At 42.1% G+C, this 17,536-nt stretch overlaps 1 protein-coding gene across 1 annotated transcript in view; it reads left to right on the top strand.

Moving 5' to 3' along the window:
- Positions 1–17,536, top strand: part of ptprm (protein tyrosine phosphatase, receptor type M) — a 127,680-nt gene that overhangs the window by 10,536 nt on the left and 99,608 nt on the right. Inside the window, exons 3-7 of the mRNA XM_022758228.1 lie at positions 1,777–2,051; positions 5,943–6,021; positions 7,919–8,034; positions 9,540–9,714; positions 16,076–16,369. Of these exons, the coding sequence (XP_022613949.1) occupies positions 1,777–2,051; positions 5,943–6,021; positions 7,919–8,034; positions 9,540–9,714; positions 16,076–16,369 (939 nt within the window). The remainder of the gene's footprint in view (positions 1–1,776; positions 2,052–5,942; positions 6,022–7,918; positions 8,035–9,539; positions 9,715–16,075; positions 16,370–17,536) is intronic.

Below are 17,536 nucleotides of genomic sequence, written 5' to 3'. Positions count from 1 at the left end.
TGCCGTTATTTACCCTATTTTTTTTTTTTCTTTTTTTTTTAACGCCACATCTGAATGAATCACCAGATGTTAAATTTATTGACAAAGATTCACATCCTCTGCGGTTCAGCTCTGCCTCACATGCAGGAGAGTGCAGCTTTTTCGCTTACAGGTTGTTTGTCTCACCTCTGAGCAAAATGTGGCTCCCAATCATTACCACACTTAAAAAAAAAAAAAAAACATGTATTTCAACATAAACTCTCTCTTGGCTGTGGCTCAAATGCTGTTACGATTTGTGCCATCTCATTACCAAGCCAAGTTAAATAGGATGATGACAAATAGAATGTATTCTGCGTCTCCTTGAAAGTTTGCCAATATAATAATTCTCACTTGTGTTTCATTGGCAAGAGGGGAGAGAATTAGATTAACCTTTAATATTGAACCGAAGCGATAAAATCTAAATGGGGCTTGCTCGGCAAATAGATTTTAACTTATTGATTTCTCATCATTTCCCTTCTCTCTATCATTTAGAAAGAAAACACGCTCTACTCAAACATCCAGCATTTTTAGGATTAATCTTTCTCTGTCCTCGTTTTGATGAATGATAATGATGAGAGAGTTTCAATCAATCCTATGATAAGAGTATTTTCTCATTAAGGGTCACATGCTACAATTCTCAGTGCTAATAGCAAAGGTCTCAGCACAGTCATTTACCTGCTTTCTGCCTGCTCTTATAAGATTAGGGCTTTTATTTAGTTAGCATTAAACCTCAGGACCTGATTGCGGCTAATAATCTGGTTCTTGTCTGTGATATCTTCCTGCTCTATTAATAACAAGTTGTCTCGAAAACCAACACATCCAACAGAATCAAATGCAATAATAAACCCATAAAACCATACAGCCTCCATTATTCCTCCAAATGTGCTGCAAAGTTTTACAAATCTTATGTAAATTATGAAATAACAGTATTTTAGTTTTCATAGATTAGTCTATGGTGTCTTATTTTAAAGATGCATGACATGATTTTGTCATGTGAGACTACCTTATTGATGTTAATGTTTTGAAACACACACTAAAGTGCAACGCTGCACACATGAATATCAAATGCAGGTATCAAAAACGCAGCGTTGTACCCAAAAGTAGGGTTGTTTCATAATTAACCTCTTAACTATGAACCGACAGTAAGAATTTTGATAGTTTGCTACTATCAGTTAAACGGTTAAATTTCCTGGGGTATCGGGTATTAACATCAGCTATTCTCCCCTGTGGGTCTCACAAATAATAGACTGCACGAAGCACACATCGACCATGTTATACAGACAGTATGGTGTCCACGTTATGGTGGCCACGATATGCCAAACCAGGAAATGGTTTTCGATTTAGAGAAGTAGGGCAGTGGTTTATCCCTACACATCAATGTGGAAAACATTGAAACGTGACGTGCGTGTGTTTTGATGCTCGTCACACAATGCAACTGTATGTTTAGTCTGCATGTAAAATAGCATGTTAGCCTGCTAGCGTTTGAACAAATGTTTATTTCAATCTGGATCAAAGTGTTTGACTGGTCGTCCAGCCAACTGACCAACATTAGCTAAAACCTCTTCCTGGTAATAATTCATCAGCAATGTTTCAACTGCTTTTTTTTTAGCTATCATGCCAGATACAGTAACTGGATGTGCAGTTGTACACAGAACATGTTATGATTACTATGAATATCGGTTTACCCGACACTGTTTGAACTGGTATTTGGATTAAACCAGCTCAGCTCATGACATAAAACTCTTGTCTCTGTCGCAGGTTCAGCCTTCATGATGGTGAACACTTCGGGACGATTTGCAGGGCAGAAAGCCTTACTGCTGACACCCCAGCTGAAGGAGAACGACACTCACTGCGTTATCTTCCACTACTATATAGGAGGCAGAGACAACAGCCACCCAGGTCACCTAAATGTCTATATCAAAGAGAACAACAGTCCCATGGGGATGCCTGTTTGGAATGTGTCAGGTCCAGCTACTCGCTCCTGGGCACAGGTAGAGCTGGCCATCAGTACCTACTGGCCCAACTTCTACCAGGTGAGCAAAATGACATGTGGGCTGAATCCGGCTCTCTTTTTCATAATGTCTCATTACAAAACTAGGTTATTCATTCTAAGCCGCCTTTATAGTTAAGCCAAAGTCATTAAAGCTTGTTCAGTGGGTGGAGCAAGACAAATTTATTTTTTGAGGAGGTCCAAACAATCACACAATAGCCCATTCAAAACACCTAAGATTATTGATTTCTGAGGCTACCTCGGTATCCTTGGTAATCTGTTCTCTCTCCCTTCCATCTGAGCCACTTCTCTTTTTCCAATTCTGAAAACTCATTTTCACTTACCAATGCACATGACTGCTGGCCGGGCCAAGGTGATTTCACACTTGCCTGGCTATTAGTCTTCACTGGGCTTGTTCCACGAGTCCACCAAATGTTAATTGATGCAGAGCAACCCCTTAACCTCCCAATGGGAGACCATCCCTTGGTGAATTATTTCATTATGGCCTGGCAGAGCCGGTCCACACTGGAGCTGAGGGGTGTCCCTCCTGCCTGCTCATCACAGCCACCCTGATAACTTAGTTAACAAGGCACACCGCTGAGCTTCTCTCTCCTGAATGCAAGATAGGAAGTTTAATGAGAGGCGCATGGACAAAAGAAAGACAGAAGAGGGGGGGAAGGCAACAGTTGAGAGGGACAGAATGAGCTGCAGCCGGCACTAACAGTCACTGCTCGTTGTTGACAGGGTGGTGACCCTTGTGTGACATAATGATGCAAAGCCAGTCTGGTCAAATGTTTTCAGTTTGCCTCAAGACACCTAAAGATTGAAGGAGTTTGCCTGGAGTGGAGACACAGCTTGTTATGTCTGGATCCATAACTGTCACCGACTCCTTTTTGAAATTAAAAAAAAATAAAACCTCTCACCGAGCTTTTTCTCTGTGAAGTTCAGACATTTTTGACTTCAGCTGCAGCTTCAACGTGATAAACAAATCTGCAACCTTAGACAGAACATTGCGTTCGCTTTTAAATTCCAAGTGAAGCTCAATACCAGCGAACATTTTGACATGCTGTTCGTGGTGAGCGTTTAGACCCGAAATGACGTATTATGCTTTCCAGTGTGTTCAGGGAAACTCCCGGCATCTGTTGCCTTTCAAACCCCAGCAGAAGGTCTGTCTCCGTTTTGTAATTGTTCCAGACCCAGAGTGACAACACGGGCGAATGTGAGGATGCTAATGATCCTAACACCACTCTCAGTCAAGAAAAGAAAGACCAATGCTTGAAATTGTCACTAATTAACAACATGGCACTAATTATAGGTATCTTTAATTGCATAGTAACCTACGCAATTGTCAAAGGGAAGCCACCTGATACTTGGAAATTATTTTTTAATTACCGGTACGGCTTTTAGTCATCACGAGCCTTTCAGCCCTTGATAATTACTCTTCTGTCAGGTCATCCCTAAAACTTTTAATTGAGATTGTCATGCTTTTCCAAAAACTGCTGCACATGGTGATAAACACTACCATTTTAAGTAAATGTAATGGGCAATCTGTTTATGTCCTGCACATACTATTCAAATACATGTTCTGTGCGTAAGATGAAAACCCATTATTTATCGTGGCATGCAGCAGTGTGCAGCATTGAGAAAGAAAAACCCTAATGTCCTCATCTATCTTGATTTCAATACAGTACAGCCTATGGCAGAGCTAATCAATCCTGCTGTAATGTAGTACTTATCCAAGTCCCTTAGGGCTAGCCAGTGTGGTGATGTAGACATTGAATGTTGGGTTCACTGTCTGTCTCTGACAAATGAGAACGGTGAACTTTCCCGTGACATCAACCGCTTTCGTCCCATGTGAATATTTTCACTCTGTGGGTCAGGCCCAATTATGCACTGCACTATCATTGATGTTGGAATCAATTATATCACAGCTATTAGGCAGGCTGACTGATGTCTGTTGCACAAACAAAGGATTTCAATTAGAGAGTGGGGGCCAGTTCATTTGTCTGGTGGCGATATATGGAGTGGTTGCCCTTTTAATTTCCTTTAAATTAGCCTGTAATGAGGCCATAATTGGCACCCAAGACATTGACTTTCATATTTCATGAGACAAAAAAAGAAATTTATAATTAGACAGCCTTATCTGAAGGCATCCTGCCTCCCAGATGACAATGGTAACTATCTCTGCCTCCACATTCCTAGGCTACAAAAGGAATCTCAGATGCGTGTGTGTGTGTGTGTGTGTGTGTGTGTGCAGCTTCACTACAGCTGGCAGGACATAAGTTTCTGGGTGACACCATACACGGATCATATCCATTAATATATACCATTCACAGCAAGATATAGGCGTATATTTAGGGAATAATGGCATGCAAAACATGTGTAGCAGTCGAGCGTGTGGTGTAATGGGTCTCTGCACCACGCCCTGGGTTTGGGAAGGGACTGGCATTTTGTTTCCCTTTTTATCACACTGCGGACCGTGGAGTACATAACTGACATTCTGCTGGGACACGCCCTCTGTCACAGCTTAGGACCATTTGTTTTGCAGGAGAACTCGCCCCTTAAAATAGGATCGTGTTAGCCCCTACGCAGCACAGTTGCACTCGACTTCAGGTTTTGCGCCGTCAGAAATGGCAACAAACATGTCGAGCAAGTAACACTTGATACAGAGCAACTGTGAAATGCAACAGCAGCGTCTTCTCAAGGAGGATATAGCTTTTTGAATATGCATTTAAGGGTTAGTTCACTCGCGTTACAAGAAAAAGCACATGTTCACACTTCTAGTGGCATCTGACCATGCAGATAGTTTCACTTTTTAGACTTTTTTAGCCAGTTTGCACCACACTTGTCTTACAGAGAGAGTTGCCAAGTGTAACATCAGCTTGCTAACATTTGACCTTTTTAGAGTGAACAGTAAGTGAAGTAACAGAATATGATCGACACATCTGACCTGACCCTGACTCTTGATTAAAAAGCTGTTTAATGATGCTGTAAACTGAAAAGATTTTGACATGTAATATTAATAACATTAGACTAAAGTTAGTTAATCAGCTTTTTCCACCTTATTCTCAATAAATTCTACCAACACTAAAACACGTTCCGCTCCATCTTTGCATATATAGACAAAACTAAGCAATACCTCCATTTACAATAGATTGTCTGCGAGCTTTAAGTTGTTGTTTTGGCCTCCTCAAACTGTTCTATCTGAAAGTAATGTCTCAGGTTGTGATGCTGCATTGACCCCCTGTTTACAAAGCGAATTGTTTTTGATTTAACGGCACTACAGATGTTCCCTAGTAACCAACTAACACAGAGCTTAAGCTTAAAATATTTAATACATTTTGTGGTGCAACTCAATTGAGTAAATCGCTAGTTCGAAACTAGGTGGTACTTATTAAAAACAAAGTGATTGATTTACAATTAACTGAAGCAACCCAGTCCTGGGCACTGATGTGGAAAGAGACGTTGCTGTTTTATTTCATTATTCACTGCACAAACAAAATTCCATTGAGCTACATTGTGTTGGGATGAAGGCAGCAACACATATCACAAACCCCTTCACAAATGAAATCAAATGACTGGGAGGAAATGTGCCGTTTTTTCAAATCCGGGAGAATCGACCCTTTAAACATTGCTCAACATGTTAGGTGTTTCACCTCCCATACACCGCGTGCTCGTCGCAGACTGTGTGTTAATCGTCTCAAGGCTCAAACTTAATTTAACACTTGCATGTCATAACACCTATCAACTGTGACATATTGTGGAAATAATGTCAGTGGCCCGCAGCTGTGTGACCAGCTGCGGCTCGGCTAAGAGCAGATCGCATTAGCAGGGGCCGGACTTCTCTGTGCACACGGGCAGCCTCACTCAAGTGCCATTTGAAGACATGCGGCCATTTATCACTGGTGTTATGAGTCTCCTTTCTCCTGCTCAGATTGTGTTTGAAGCCGTAACCTCAGGGCAGCGTGGCTTGCTGGCCATCAGAGACGTCGTGGTCCAGGGCCACCAGTGCAGTAAGTCCTTTTTTTTTTTTTTCCCCCTTCACCATAAAAGAATATCATCAAACAGTCATTGTCCTTTCCATGACACTCTCCCAAATACCTGCATCGTTGTTCTATTCAAGGCCTCCGAGTCAAACAAAAGGCCTTCAAAGAGTATGCTACAGTCAATCCAAAGTGTAAACCTCCCTCCTCCTAGCTCCCTGAAGATTTATGAGCATACAGTTGACACGCTGGAGTGTGCTCAGGATATAATGTTGGAGTGGCTGTGTTAAATCTCTCCTATGAGAGATGGGAGAAATAGTGCAAAAAAAAAAAAAAAAAAAGAGAGGATGAAAAACAAATACCACCATACAGTATGCTGCTGTTTGTGTTTGGGTCCCACTATCTCTCTCCTCCCTTAAGGATATTCAGTAAAGCATCTCATCTCTCAGAGGTTCGGAGTTCTGCTACCCGTGCTGAACAGAAATACGAGCACTTCAGAGTGCACTGCAGAGCAAATTAACATGTAATCACAAGCATATTTAGAATTTTTCTGCTTGGGCTTTTGGGATAGGCCGCTGCTGTGGGAGTACAAGATGAGGGCTCTTCAGGATTCCTCGAGTCTATGCTTTTGAGTGCCGACAGTCATGTTACTCCGTATGGCACTCCTTAAGTTTATACTAAGAGGTTTTCACACCCTACAGTCTAAGTCTAAATCAATACCACATGGGTTTTCACCAATTGATTTATACTTTACTCTACCACTCATAGCTTAAGTATCAAGCCCTGATTGTTAGGCGCTAATGACCTGGTAACCGTTTGAAAGCAGCTGAATTCCTACAAATGTTATGTCAATAAGATGGATTTATATAGCGATAAATGTTGCATATAAATGTATTTGAGTAAATCGATGAGGCCTTGTGACGTGATCAATGTTTAAATGTGTAAAAGTGCGAGTGGATCAATAACCCACTCAGTGGCAATTGGGTTTCTCTGAGTGATAAGCAAAGTGATCAGAGCGACTCTTCAGTGGAGCACAGCCAATTAATTTTCTATTTATACGACCATGTGGAATATTTAGCACAAAGGTGTGATTATGCCACTGGGTGGTCTGCCGCTCCTGCCATCATTAAAGAAGACATTAGCAATGAGGAAAATAGATTTGTCTTTTTTGGCACGGGGTGGATTGACAGGACAAAGTTAAGGAGGAGGTATAGTTCGAAGACGAGGTTATGAAATATTAAGTAGAAGTGAAAGTCTCGATGATGAAAGTGATAGAATTAGCTTTTGCCAAGTCTTTAGAGATTTGGTTATGTTTCGAATCAAGGTCGCTCCACTGAATTGCCCTATTTTCCTATGCAGAATAGCGGTACTAATCAAAAATGTTCTACATAAGTTACTTTCTGTGGACTATCCCAGTCTGTGAACACACTGATAATGAGCACAGTTAGAAAGAGAATGATGCTTTTGGAAAAAAGAAAAAAAAAAAAAAATCAGCTCAATCAATGAAAGGATGCCGTTAAGAGACAGCAGAAATTGAGTTTTTGGTAGGTGCAAGTTTGGCCTCGGGTGTCTCATTTTAAAGACCGAGTTGAAATATACCTTACAAAGTGATGCCGGACTTTGAGACCGAGTGGTATTGGATAGTGAAATAAAGCAGTATCCATTCAAAGCACCTTCTCTCAGTCCAATTTTCCATACAAATCTTGGCACAAGAGTAAGAAAGTGGGTAACAGTGAAATTTGGGGACACAGCAGGATAAATTGGTGGAGTTCTCATGCAGGCGTTCAGCGGCTACTCTAACCTCCAGTTCTGGGTGATTCATTCTGGTACAGAGTCATTTTAGGGAAGCTGAACTCTGCATCTCAGCATGTAATGTTACTGAACTTCTTGGCTTCGCTGCCTGATGAATATTTTCCCTTTCTCTCAGTGAACACACCTCACTTCCTGACTATAAAGGGAGTGGAGGTCAACGCCGGACAGACCGCCTCTTTTCACTGCACCGTCAATGGGCGCAAAAGGGACAACTTCCGCCTGTGGCTCCAGGTGAGAGATGTTTTTATCCCTCTGCTCAAACCCTGCATAAGAAAGTCTTAAATCAGCTTCAGAACTGAGCCCTGTGGAAATGAATTTGCCTTACTGAACACATGTAATCTTCTGATCTGGAGTCAGTAGTGCACCTGTTGTGCCATCAGGTCCGTGAGCCCTGCAGGCCTGCGTCTTTCTTTAATCTAGCAGGTTCTCCAGTCAGCCATCAAAGGGATAGCAAAGGGTTCCGAAATCGACATTTTATCCAAGTGAAATCAGGCCAGACGGTGACAACTGTCAACTCGTCTAACACAAAAGTAAAATGCAGTCTTAGTTAATATAAGCCAACAAAATGACAGAGTAAGCTATAATACTGCTGACACTGATATAATGGTGCTTGTATGAGAAATGACATTATTAGATCCAAAGCAAGCAAGAGCTCTGTGTGATATAAATAACCACAATTGTACATCAGTGCGCCAGGCCTATTGAATTAATTAATATTACCTGTGCTTAGCGCCCTGTTACAGGTTAACTTAACTTTACCATGGGTGGAACTTACTACAGTCAAACTTAATAAAATATCCTTAATGTAAGCGCCGCTGATCACTTTCTCCGAGACAACGAAATCATATTAATGCGCTTTTGATGATCATGTTGTCGTGTATCAAACTTACGATTAATAATGGGAAATTTTCTTCATTTTAGGAATCAAAGCTGATGCCTGTTTTCCAGCCTCACTGCCACTTTTAAAAGTTACTCTCTGGATACACAAGTAGCCTTTTTTTGTAATTCTCTGTATAAATGAATTCAGGTTTAAACATTCACACGCTGCTTCGGTGTTCCTTTGTATTTAAGATTACACCTGCTCACCACGTTTCCGGAGGCCTCTGCGTCCGGAAGGCAGGGGATTACAGTTGTTTCAAATCACCGCAGTATGGTCTTAACCTATATAGATGTTGGCTCTGTGGATATTGTGTACTATATCCGGCACAACTGAGTTGCGCAGCAGTCTTCAATTGACCTTGTTCTGAGCAGCGAAGGTAGTGCATCTGGCAGACATAACCCTGCCGGCTCTGCTGCTAAGCACACTGTCACACATGTGATCAGTGGGAGCATGACGCCGGGTAAAGGTCCTCTGCCAGGTACTCCATCATTTTAACAAACACGTCCTCATTAGCACAGGAGCTGGAAAACAAACATTAAGTGAAGTCCCCCGATGACAGTAATGAAGAAATATTTCTAATGAGCAAATGTCCCCCATCTGCCTGCTGTGAGGGGTGACAGCTGGGGAGAGCCCACTGCGCGTTTGTGCGTATGTGTGTGCGCGCATCCTCGTGTGATAAATGTTTCCCAACTATCAGCCACCGATGGGAATGATAGGACACAAACAAACATGCACAACAGCAGACAACAAGTACACTCAACCAGAGTTTCTGAAACACACAAGGTCAGGCCACTTTGTTTATTAAACCTTTTCCATTTTGGAGGCTGACTCGCGTGTTTGTCTCGGATCCAAACAGGGAATCGCTGGACGGGAGGCCCCGATGAAAGCCACTAAACCTTGGAACAACCGCCGCTTCATAGGCACTTTCGATGTGGAGAACACAACCAAGGGCGACTCAGGTCGCTACCGCTGCATTGTCCACTCTGACAAAGGGGTTGGAGTGTCCAATTATGGGGAGCTAACCATAAAACGTGAGTATTGGTCCCAAAGCAGAGTAAAACACAAACACAGCCTTATGTGAATGAACACACAGCTGAAGATGGCAAGAATGTTTCCCATCCACATGACCTTCCGTGCGCACCGCAATGTCAACAGGAAATAAACAGGAAATGTTGCATGTTCGTGGATGAAAATGCCCTCTCAGGCGATACTAAAAATACTGGCGTTTTATGTTGATTTGTTATCCAGAGGACTTTAATACTTCCCCTGTAAAGGCTGTCCTTGACTGAGCACAATTCCCCCAAAAAGATCACAAAGGCAAGAGGCACCAGGGTTTACAGTAACCTCCCTGATATTTCACTCCTGCAGTCATTTGATATGAATTTATGGAGTCGTCTGAAACTAAATCCTGCAAGGCCTCACTTTCCTACAGCCCTATAGCCCGGTAATGGCCTTCTATATTTCTTCACCTCAATTTTCTCCCTGTGCTCTCAATTGAATTTACTGCTCCGATTTTTTTTTTCTTTTTTTTTTTTTTTCTTTTTTTTTTGTCTCGTAGCTTTATGTGATTGATAGGTTTAATCCTGGCTGTCCAGATCGAGGTCTGTCAATCATGCGAGAATGGCCGGGCCCAGACACAGCAGAGTGAAGAGGGAGATAAAGTCTCTCTGCCCGAGTGTATCAGTGGGTTTCAGTGGTGTACTCAAAGAAAATTTACCGACACACTGGAGGCTTTCTAAACCACACTTGTGCATAAATTCAGCAGCACAATCACCCGCACGTCCTCGCACTTGCACATACTCACTAGACAGCAATATTTTTGCTGATCGCTGCTTTCAATTTGTTACTTGATGTATAGTTATATATATTTTTTACACAAGTCAAACCAGTTAAGTGTAAAGTGCTTTTGTCATAAATATTTAAAATACAGTAATTGTCTAGATTTAGGAATTCATCGACTCTTGTAATACAACCCACTTTAGATTCTGCAGAGATTTCACACCTCGATGACTCCGACATAAGCTAACTCGTCAGAGGAAGAAAAGAGGCGTTTTCACATTTATAAGTGTCACACATAAAAAAAAAGAAAAAAAGCTGATATCTCCTCTTATCGCAGCAGTCATAAAACAAGAGCTTAACCCTCCTAGCATAGTGTCTGAGTCGTAAATCCTCCTTAAATGTGTATTCGCCGCGTACCGTGACTCGTTTTTGGAGGAGTGACCACGGAGCGATTCTGTGGATTATCAGGCTGCTACAGTCACGAGCCGCACCCCCACCCCCCCCACCCCACCCCCCACCCCTCATTACCATACACTGCCTTTTTCTTCAACATGAGGAGAGTGAATGCTTGATTATCCCAGATAATCACTTCTACTTTCATGCCAGTATTCAGTCAGATTTACGTGCCTATGTGGAAGTGCACTGCATGTATTTCCAGAGTGTAGTACGGATTGGCCGAGCGCGGCCCCCTTTTTTCCGGGCTCTCCTGTAGTGCAGCCAGTGGTTCTGAAAGAGGGGGGGGGGGGGGGGGTAATTACTCCCTGTCCAAGTGCTGGCTCTTTTCTCAGCCTGGTTGAAATCACCTGGAGCCCACAAAGCATTCGCTCTGCTCCAACATAGTATTCTGGGCCATGCTATCAACTCAAGGCTGCCGAGGCGCGGCCCTGTCAGCGCTAATGAGAATAGCCACCAAAAATCGAAGGCCGGCCAGTCGAGCTCGTCATTTTCTCGTGGCCACCTCTTCTCATATCGGGAGCGGATCAATTCTTTACTCACAGCAGCCCAATTAGGAGAGAGCACGGTGTAATGAGGACCTCTTGCATCTTAACAGGAGAAGCTCAGTAGATGTAACAGGCAAATGAAAGAAGGATTCATAAACAGTCAAGTCTAACTAATCTAACAACAGAGCAGAGTGGCAGCTCTTCTTATTACTCCCTGTGTTCTGAATAGCAAATGGGTGGCAAGATGTGCGTGCGTGTGTGTGTTTTCTAGAGATGAAATGATTAGTTGATTAATCGATAAGTCAATGGAAAGAAAATGAAATGACAATGTAGAGAAATGATTAATCATTTAAGTGGCTAAAAAGCCAAAGATGAAGTGGTTCTGTCTTGTCAAATTGAGGGTTTCCCTCTCTTATATTAGTGTGTGTGGTTTGACAAAAGAAGCAATGTCAAGTCACCGCCAATTAAAAAAAAAGAAAAAAAAAAGACATTAATTGATGATGAAAATAATCGATGCAGCTGCAGCTCGAGTATGATCTTCTACTTCTCAGTACGTCATTCGGTACTGGGTCCATGGGTATACCTGTGTGTGTGTGTGTGTGTGTGTGTGTGTGTGTGTGTGTGTGCGCGTGTGCGCGCGCGCCTGCGCCATTTCATGTGCATTAGTGTGCTTTTGTGTGATTGCGTTCTGGCAGGCAGGCAGGTGCTGCGGTAGAGGAGGACGCAGCTGTCTGCCAGGCCGTTCGCCTATCTGGTCAACATCACGACAACAGCTGCTCGCTGACCCCGCGTATGGCCGCCGCTGTCATCTGCTCGCTGTCGCCCCAAACTCCAGCCAGCACAGAGCTCAGTTCAGTGCCGCTTCCAGGGCCCCACCGCTGCGAAGCTGCCTCGTGAGGCTTAAACAGTGGGAATTGAGTTGTTAATATCCTAAAGTGTTCCAGCACTTGAGTGTATTTCACTGCGGTAATCCGTGTGCTGTGGCTGTTGAACAGGGGGGATTGCTGCACCTACAGGAATTATTTCATCACCATAACCTGCTGTTGCTTCTGTGAAGCACTAACTTTCCAAAGTTAAATGAAATGCTTATTGCTTTAATACGTCATGGTACTTAGTCATATTGTTGTGGAAATGGTCTCAGGTGATAGCAGCGGAAAATAGGACTGAATGGCAGCGGTGGCATCCATGCATCGCAGTGCATGAAAAGCATCTTCTCTATAGAGAATAAAGATTGATTGAATGACTGAAGAGCTCTTGTTTGATACCTCGGACATTTGTGTCCTACAGTCGGACAGTGTCAGAGATAATCATGTGATATAATGCCAGAGGGAATCAGATAATCAGAAGATGCAGTATCATAAGTTAAGTAGATATTAGTTGGTTGAGTTTTGTGTTGCCAAGTTTGTCACCCTGTGGACCAGTCATGATTGAGTCAGCAGCTAGAAACTTTTGTCATATTTTGAGGGCCATTTGTTCCTGTGCATCACAAGGTGTCATCAGAGAATGAGTCTGTTGACAAATGTGTCAATAAAATCTGGCAAAAACCTGCATTACACCTCCTCCGTGGAGCTCGGACTGTATTTTTTTAAATAAAATAAAAAAAACAGTGATAATTTATTCATATTTCTCACTTTTTCAAAGTTCCTTTACACAGTTCTTACTTTTAATTTAGTTCTTTAATGAATAAAGAATTAATAAAATAAATTACGTCTGGTCCTTTAATTGTACATGCCATCTGCTTTTCTTGAGAGAAAAAATAAAAGCCAAAGAACTACAAGAAAACCTGAGTTATCAGTTCTCCAGAGCCAACATAGGTGAACCTGTTTTATACATTGTAGTCTCATTTTATGTCTTAAAATACAAACGCCAATCACGATTACAATATCAATATCTTTTGATGGACAGCCATACCATGAGGGATGATACTGCAGTATTAGCCTCTGCTGTTTTTCTGTTGTTTTAAATGAACTGGAGCATATTGCCTTTTAACTCAGTTAAGCCCCTTTTAAGACATAACAAGAGACCATAAAAGACCATCAAAACAAGCCTGTTGTTCAACCCAGATTTTGGATCACCTCACTCTCCTGTCTGGCTCCAGCACGCAGACTGGCGCGCTGCATGTAAGTGCAGGTTGATGACCTGCTGGATTAGCTGGTTTGCTTTGGGCGATGTTTGACAGCAACACTGGAAGCTTGGATTAGTGGGAGTTTAGGGACCTGCAAGAGGAGGTCACCGTGGGGTAACCATCTGCTGAGGGAGAGCCTCCAATTCTCTGTAGGACACCTCGGCCTGCTCCTAATGTGCCCGGAGACTTCTCCCTCTCCATGACAACTCCACGAGAAGCAGCCAGGCGACTAATGGCATTATTCTGTTACATGTGTGTGCTCATTAGAGCTACTTCACCGTGGCCTCTGGGACGTGTAACTATTGTAGTACGTGACAAGGGCAGATTCCTAAGCAATGCTTTAGCTGTGGGTCATAGCTCTTTGTTGGCAGTGGCAAGTTTTTGGTTACACCAGGAGACAGTGTCTGAAGCATGAAAGATATCTAGGTGAGATAATGGAGGAGGACTTGTTTTGTTGTCCCTATAAACTGGAACAAAATAGAACATGGACTAAATAAGAGAAGGTATTTTTGTGTTACTGAAATACTGAAAGGAGACTTTGCATGTTCAGGAAGTCTCTGTGACCTTTTGTGTGCGTGTCTGTCAAAGGTGACTTGGAAAAACAATGAACACATCAGTTTAAAACTGTTCTTCGAGACTTTAGAAGTATCTATTAACACCTTTTCAAGTACTACTGCATTGTCCCCTCACCGCGTTGTATAATAATGCAATCCTGAAAATATCCCACAGGTGAAATAACATGTCTGACATTTCAAGAAACCTCATTAAACCAGAAAAGGCACAAGGTTTATGCAAAGATTAGACAAATATTGATGACATAACAGCGGGCGGGGGGGGGGGTCAGCCAGCTTCAAGGTTGACTCTGAACACCACATTTGTCTGAGAGACATAAACTTATAATTGAGGAGAAGAACTTGAGAATACTTTTCAGAAGAATCCAAAGAGACGCACTGAAGGTTGAAAGGGCCCAGGACTAGATTTGTTCTTCATTATGAAGAGAAAAAAGGCCGTACTTTCATTACATACCTGTAGAACAGAGCCAGGAAGCATGTTTTGTCTTTTTTGGAAACATCATTTCAAACCATCCTCACACTGTGTCCGTATTGAGCGTGCAAATATTAGGAGTTTGATAACCTCTTCTCAGTGCAACTTGAGTTTCTATGACCATATTGTTGAGGGTTAAAACATTTTTAAAGTGTTTGAACAAGTGTAATTATTTGTCTCAAAATGTTACTCTTGCCCTGCTTTTGAACAGCAGTAGTGGAGTGTAACTAAGTACTCTTGCTCCAACCAGTTAATTAAAAAGAATTAAGGTTTTAAATGTGAGGAAATGCATAACTACCAAACAGCATATAAAATAGAATTGACTGAAAATACCACATGTTGATATATCAGTAATAATCTGAATTCCTCACATACATTAGTAGAACACTGGCATTTTTCTCCATTGAGGACATTACATTACATTACATTACATTACATTCTAACAATGGTGACAATACGTAGCTCTACTTGAGCGGCTTTTTCATTGCAGAACTTTATAATGGAGTATGTGGACATTGTGACATGAGTATTTCTATCTTTAGTAAAAGAGCTGAATGCTTCCTTCATCACTGATGAATAAGTCTCTTCAACTGAACTTCAGTTAGATCAGTGTCCATAGAATCACTGCTCTTCAAAGGAAGTGGAACGCACCTCCAAGACCAGCAACAAGTGCGCAGCATACACACAGAAACTGTATGTCTTACAAATACCAAATACAATAAAGAATTTGCAGCTATTTTGTATTAGCAGTTCTGTTTTGAGCAAAAAGCAGCGCTGCCTGGATTATATTTTCCTTCAACATGTCAGACAGAGCATTCATATTAGGCATATTTGTAAACCATTTCCTGCCAAAAATGTAATTGGTTACAATATCCACACATTGCTACAAAAGTAATTTGTATGAAACTATATTGTCTTTATAAAAGTGAGAATAGTTAACTTGTAGAATTTAATTTAAGGCTTTCCTGTCATCTTTTTAGCTTCAAAAGAAATTACAAAATTCTGCAACAGTCATGAGTTGTGAGATTCCATACAAGGCCTCTGATTGAAATCAATACGTTGTTCAATGGCAGCAGCATTTGCCAAGTGACTTCGTTCACACCTCTGTTAGAAGTTGCTGTCCTTTTCAAAATGTGCGTGATTACATGACTCAGTCAGTGTACTGCCGATGATGAGATATTTCATTCTCCAAGCTGGAACTATTGATTGTTACATAGATCTCCTTGAATACCTTGTTTACTGGAAAACATGCAGATACTCCTCCTGGGCCTCAAGAGAATTTTGATGTGGTTGATTGCCTAAAAGAACAAATTGATTTAGAGCATCTTGTTTGCTGGGTACGAGCGTTTATCCCCACTTATTTTCTTGAGAATGTTGATGCTTTTTACACAAATTAAAAAAAAAAAAAAAACATAATTGTTTTCTGTATGGTGAAGACTTTCCAGCATTTCACCCTTATACTGCGGTTATCTAACACGATCAAAAACTTTTTTGTTTCCCTAGAGCCCCCTGTGCCTATTGCACCACCCCAGCTGACTGCTGTCGGTGCCACCTATCTGTGGATCCAGTTGAACGCCAATTCCATCAATGGGGACGGCCCAATCATCGACAGGGAGGTGGAGTACCGCACAGTGTCGGGCACCATGTACGACCTGCAGCCTGTAGACAAGACCACACACAAGATCGGCCACCTGGACCCAGACACAGAATATGAGATCAGCGTTCTGCTGACCAGACCTCTGGAGGGAGGCACCGGAGCCCCGGGACCCCCTCTGAGGGCCAGGACCAAATGTGCTGGTGAGGCCAAAAATATAATTACTTACAACTACACTTACCGCTGGTTTGACAGTGTCACATGAACAGGCTTAAAACCAATTCATTACATTATGTTGTCGTGGTTGTGAACTTAAATATCACAGAGAGATTTCACCCAAGCTTTGTAAGGGAAGTAGAACTGATGTCATTCCTCCTTTCATATTCGAATGTGAAATGTACTGTGACAGGAAAATCATGATGAAGGATTTTAGTCATGGGATGTCTGGATCTTAAGTTATTAGAGAAGCTCAGCTCCCAGCCCCCCTGAGATGTCCTGTGTCCACCGGACAGCGTCTGTGAATCACAGATTTTTAACGTGAAACTGCTTTATTAAGTGTTTCTACCAGTTTTAATCCCCTGGTCTGTCGGTTATGGAGAGGAGGACACCTCTGCGGATAATTCGCTTTCCGGTAAAGGAAAAAAAAACAACCCCTGAACGACTGACACTGAAGGAATCCAAACCTGAAGAAGGTGAAGGCAGTGGTGGTGAAGACAACTTCTTTGATCCCATGCTACTCCACAACGTCACCAAACGCCATCTTTTGTCACCGTTTTGTTTGAGAGACCCCTCGCGACAGAGGTTACATACCGTGCGTTTAAAGTAAAAAAAAAAAAAAAAGATTCAATTATTACCTGTAGGTGGCACAACTGTTAAAATTGCAGTGTTTTCTTTGCCCGTAGGTGGTACCACTGACCACCACTGAGCTGGCGCGTGTGTAATTGGCCTAACTGAACCCTCCTCCATGGAGAATCTGCACTCTCTGATGTGAATGAATGAATTTGTAAGCGAGCTACAATGTAGCTGTGCCATTAGCTGCTTTGCATCTAGAAACAAAGATAACATCTCCATCACAGCTAACAGAGCTAACGGCTGAGGAACGAGGTTCGCTCTCAGTGTCGGCTCTTTGCACAGTCCCAACACAATGACAGTCTGATACAACAGAGAACAAAAGTACCCCACTTCAATAAACAGAGAAAGAGATACTGAAATTTACAACAATCATGTGAAAAGAGTGGTCAAAGGAACAGTGCAGTCTATTCATTCAGATTTTAAAATTCTTTTATTTTTTTTATTTCTGCTGCCTTCGGCTTGTTGAGTTTGAGTTTGCACCGCTTCTAATTTACTCTTACAAATAACACATTTCAAAA

The sequence above is a fragment of the Seriola dumerili genome, unplaced genomic scaffold (genome assembly GCF_002260705.1).
Source record: "Seriola dumerili isolate Sdu_G_001 unplaced genomic scaffold, Sdu_1.0 BDQW01000291.1, whole genome shotgun sequence".
Lineage (NCBI taxonomy): Eukaryota > Metazoa > Chordata > Actinopteri > Carangiformes > Carangidae > Seriola > Seriola dumerili.
The sequence above is the reverse complement of the archived record's forward strand: the minus strand, read 5'-3'. Positions and strand labels throughout refer to the sequence as shown.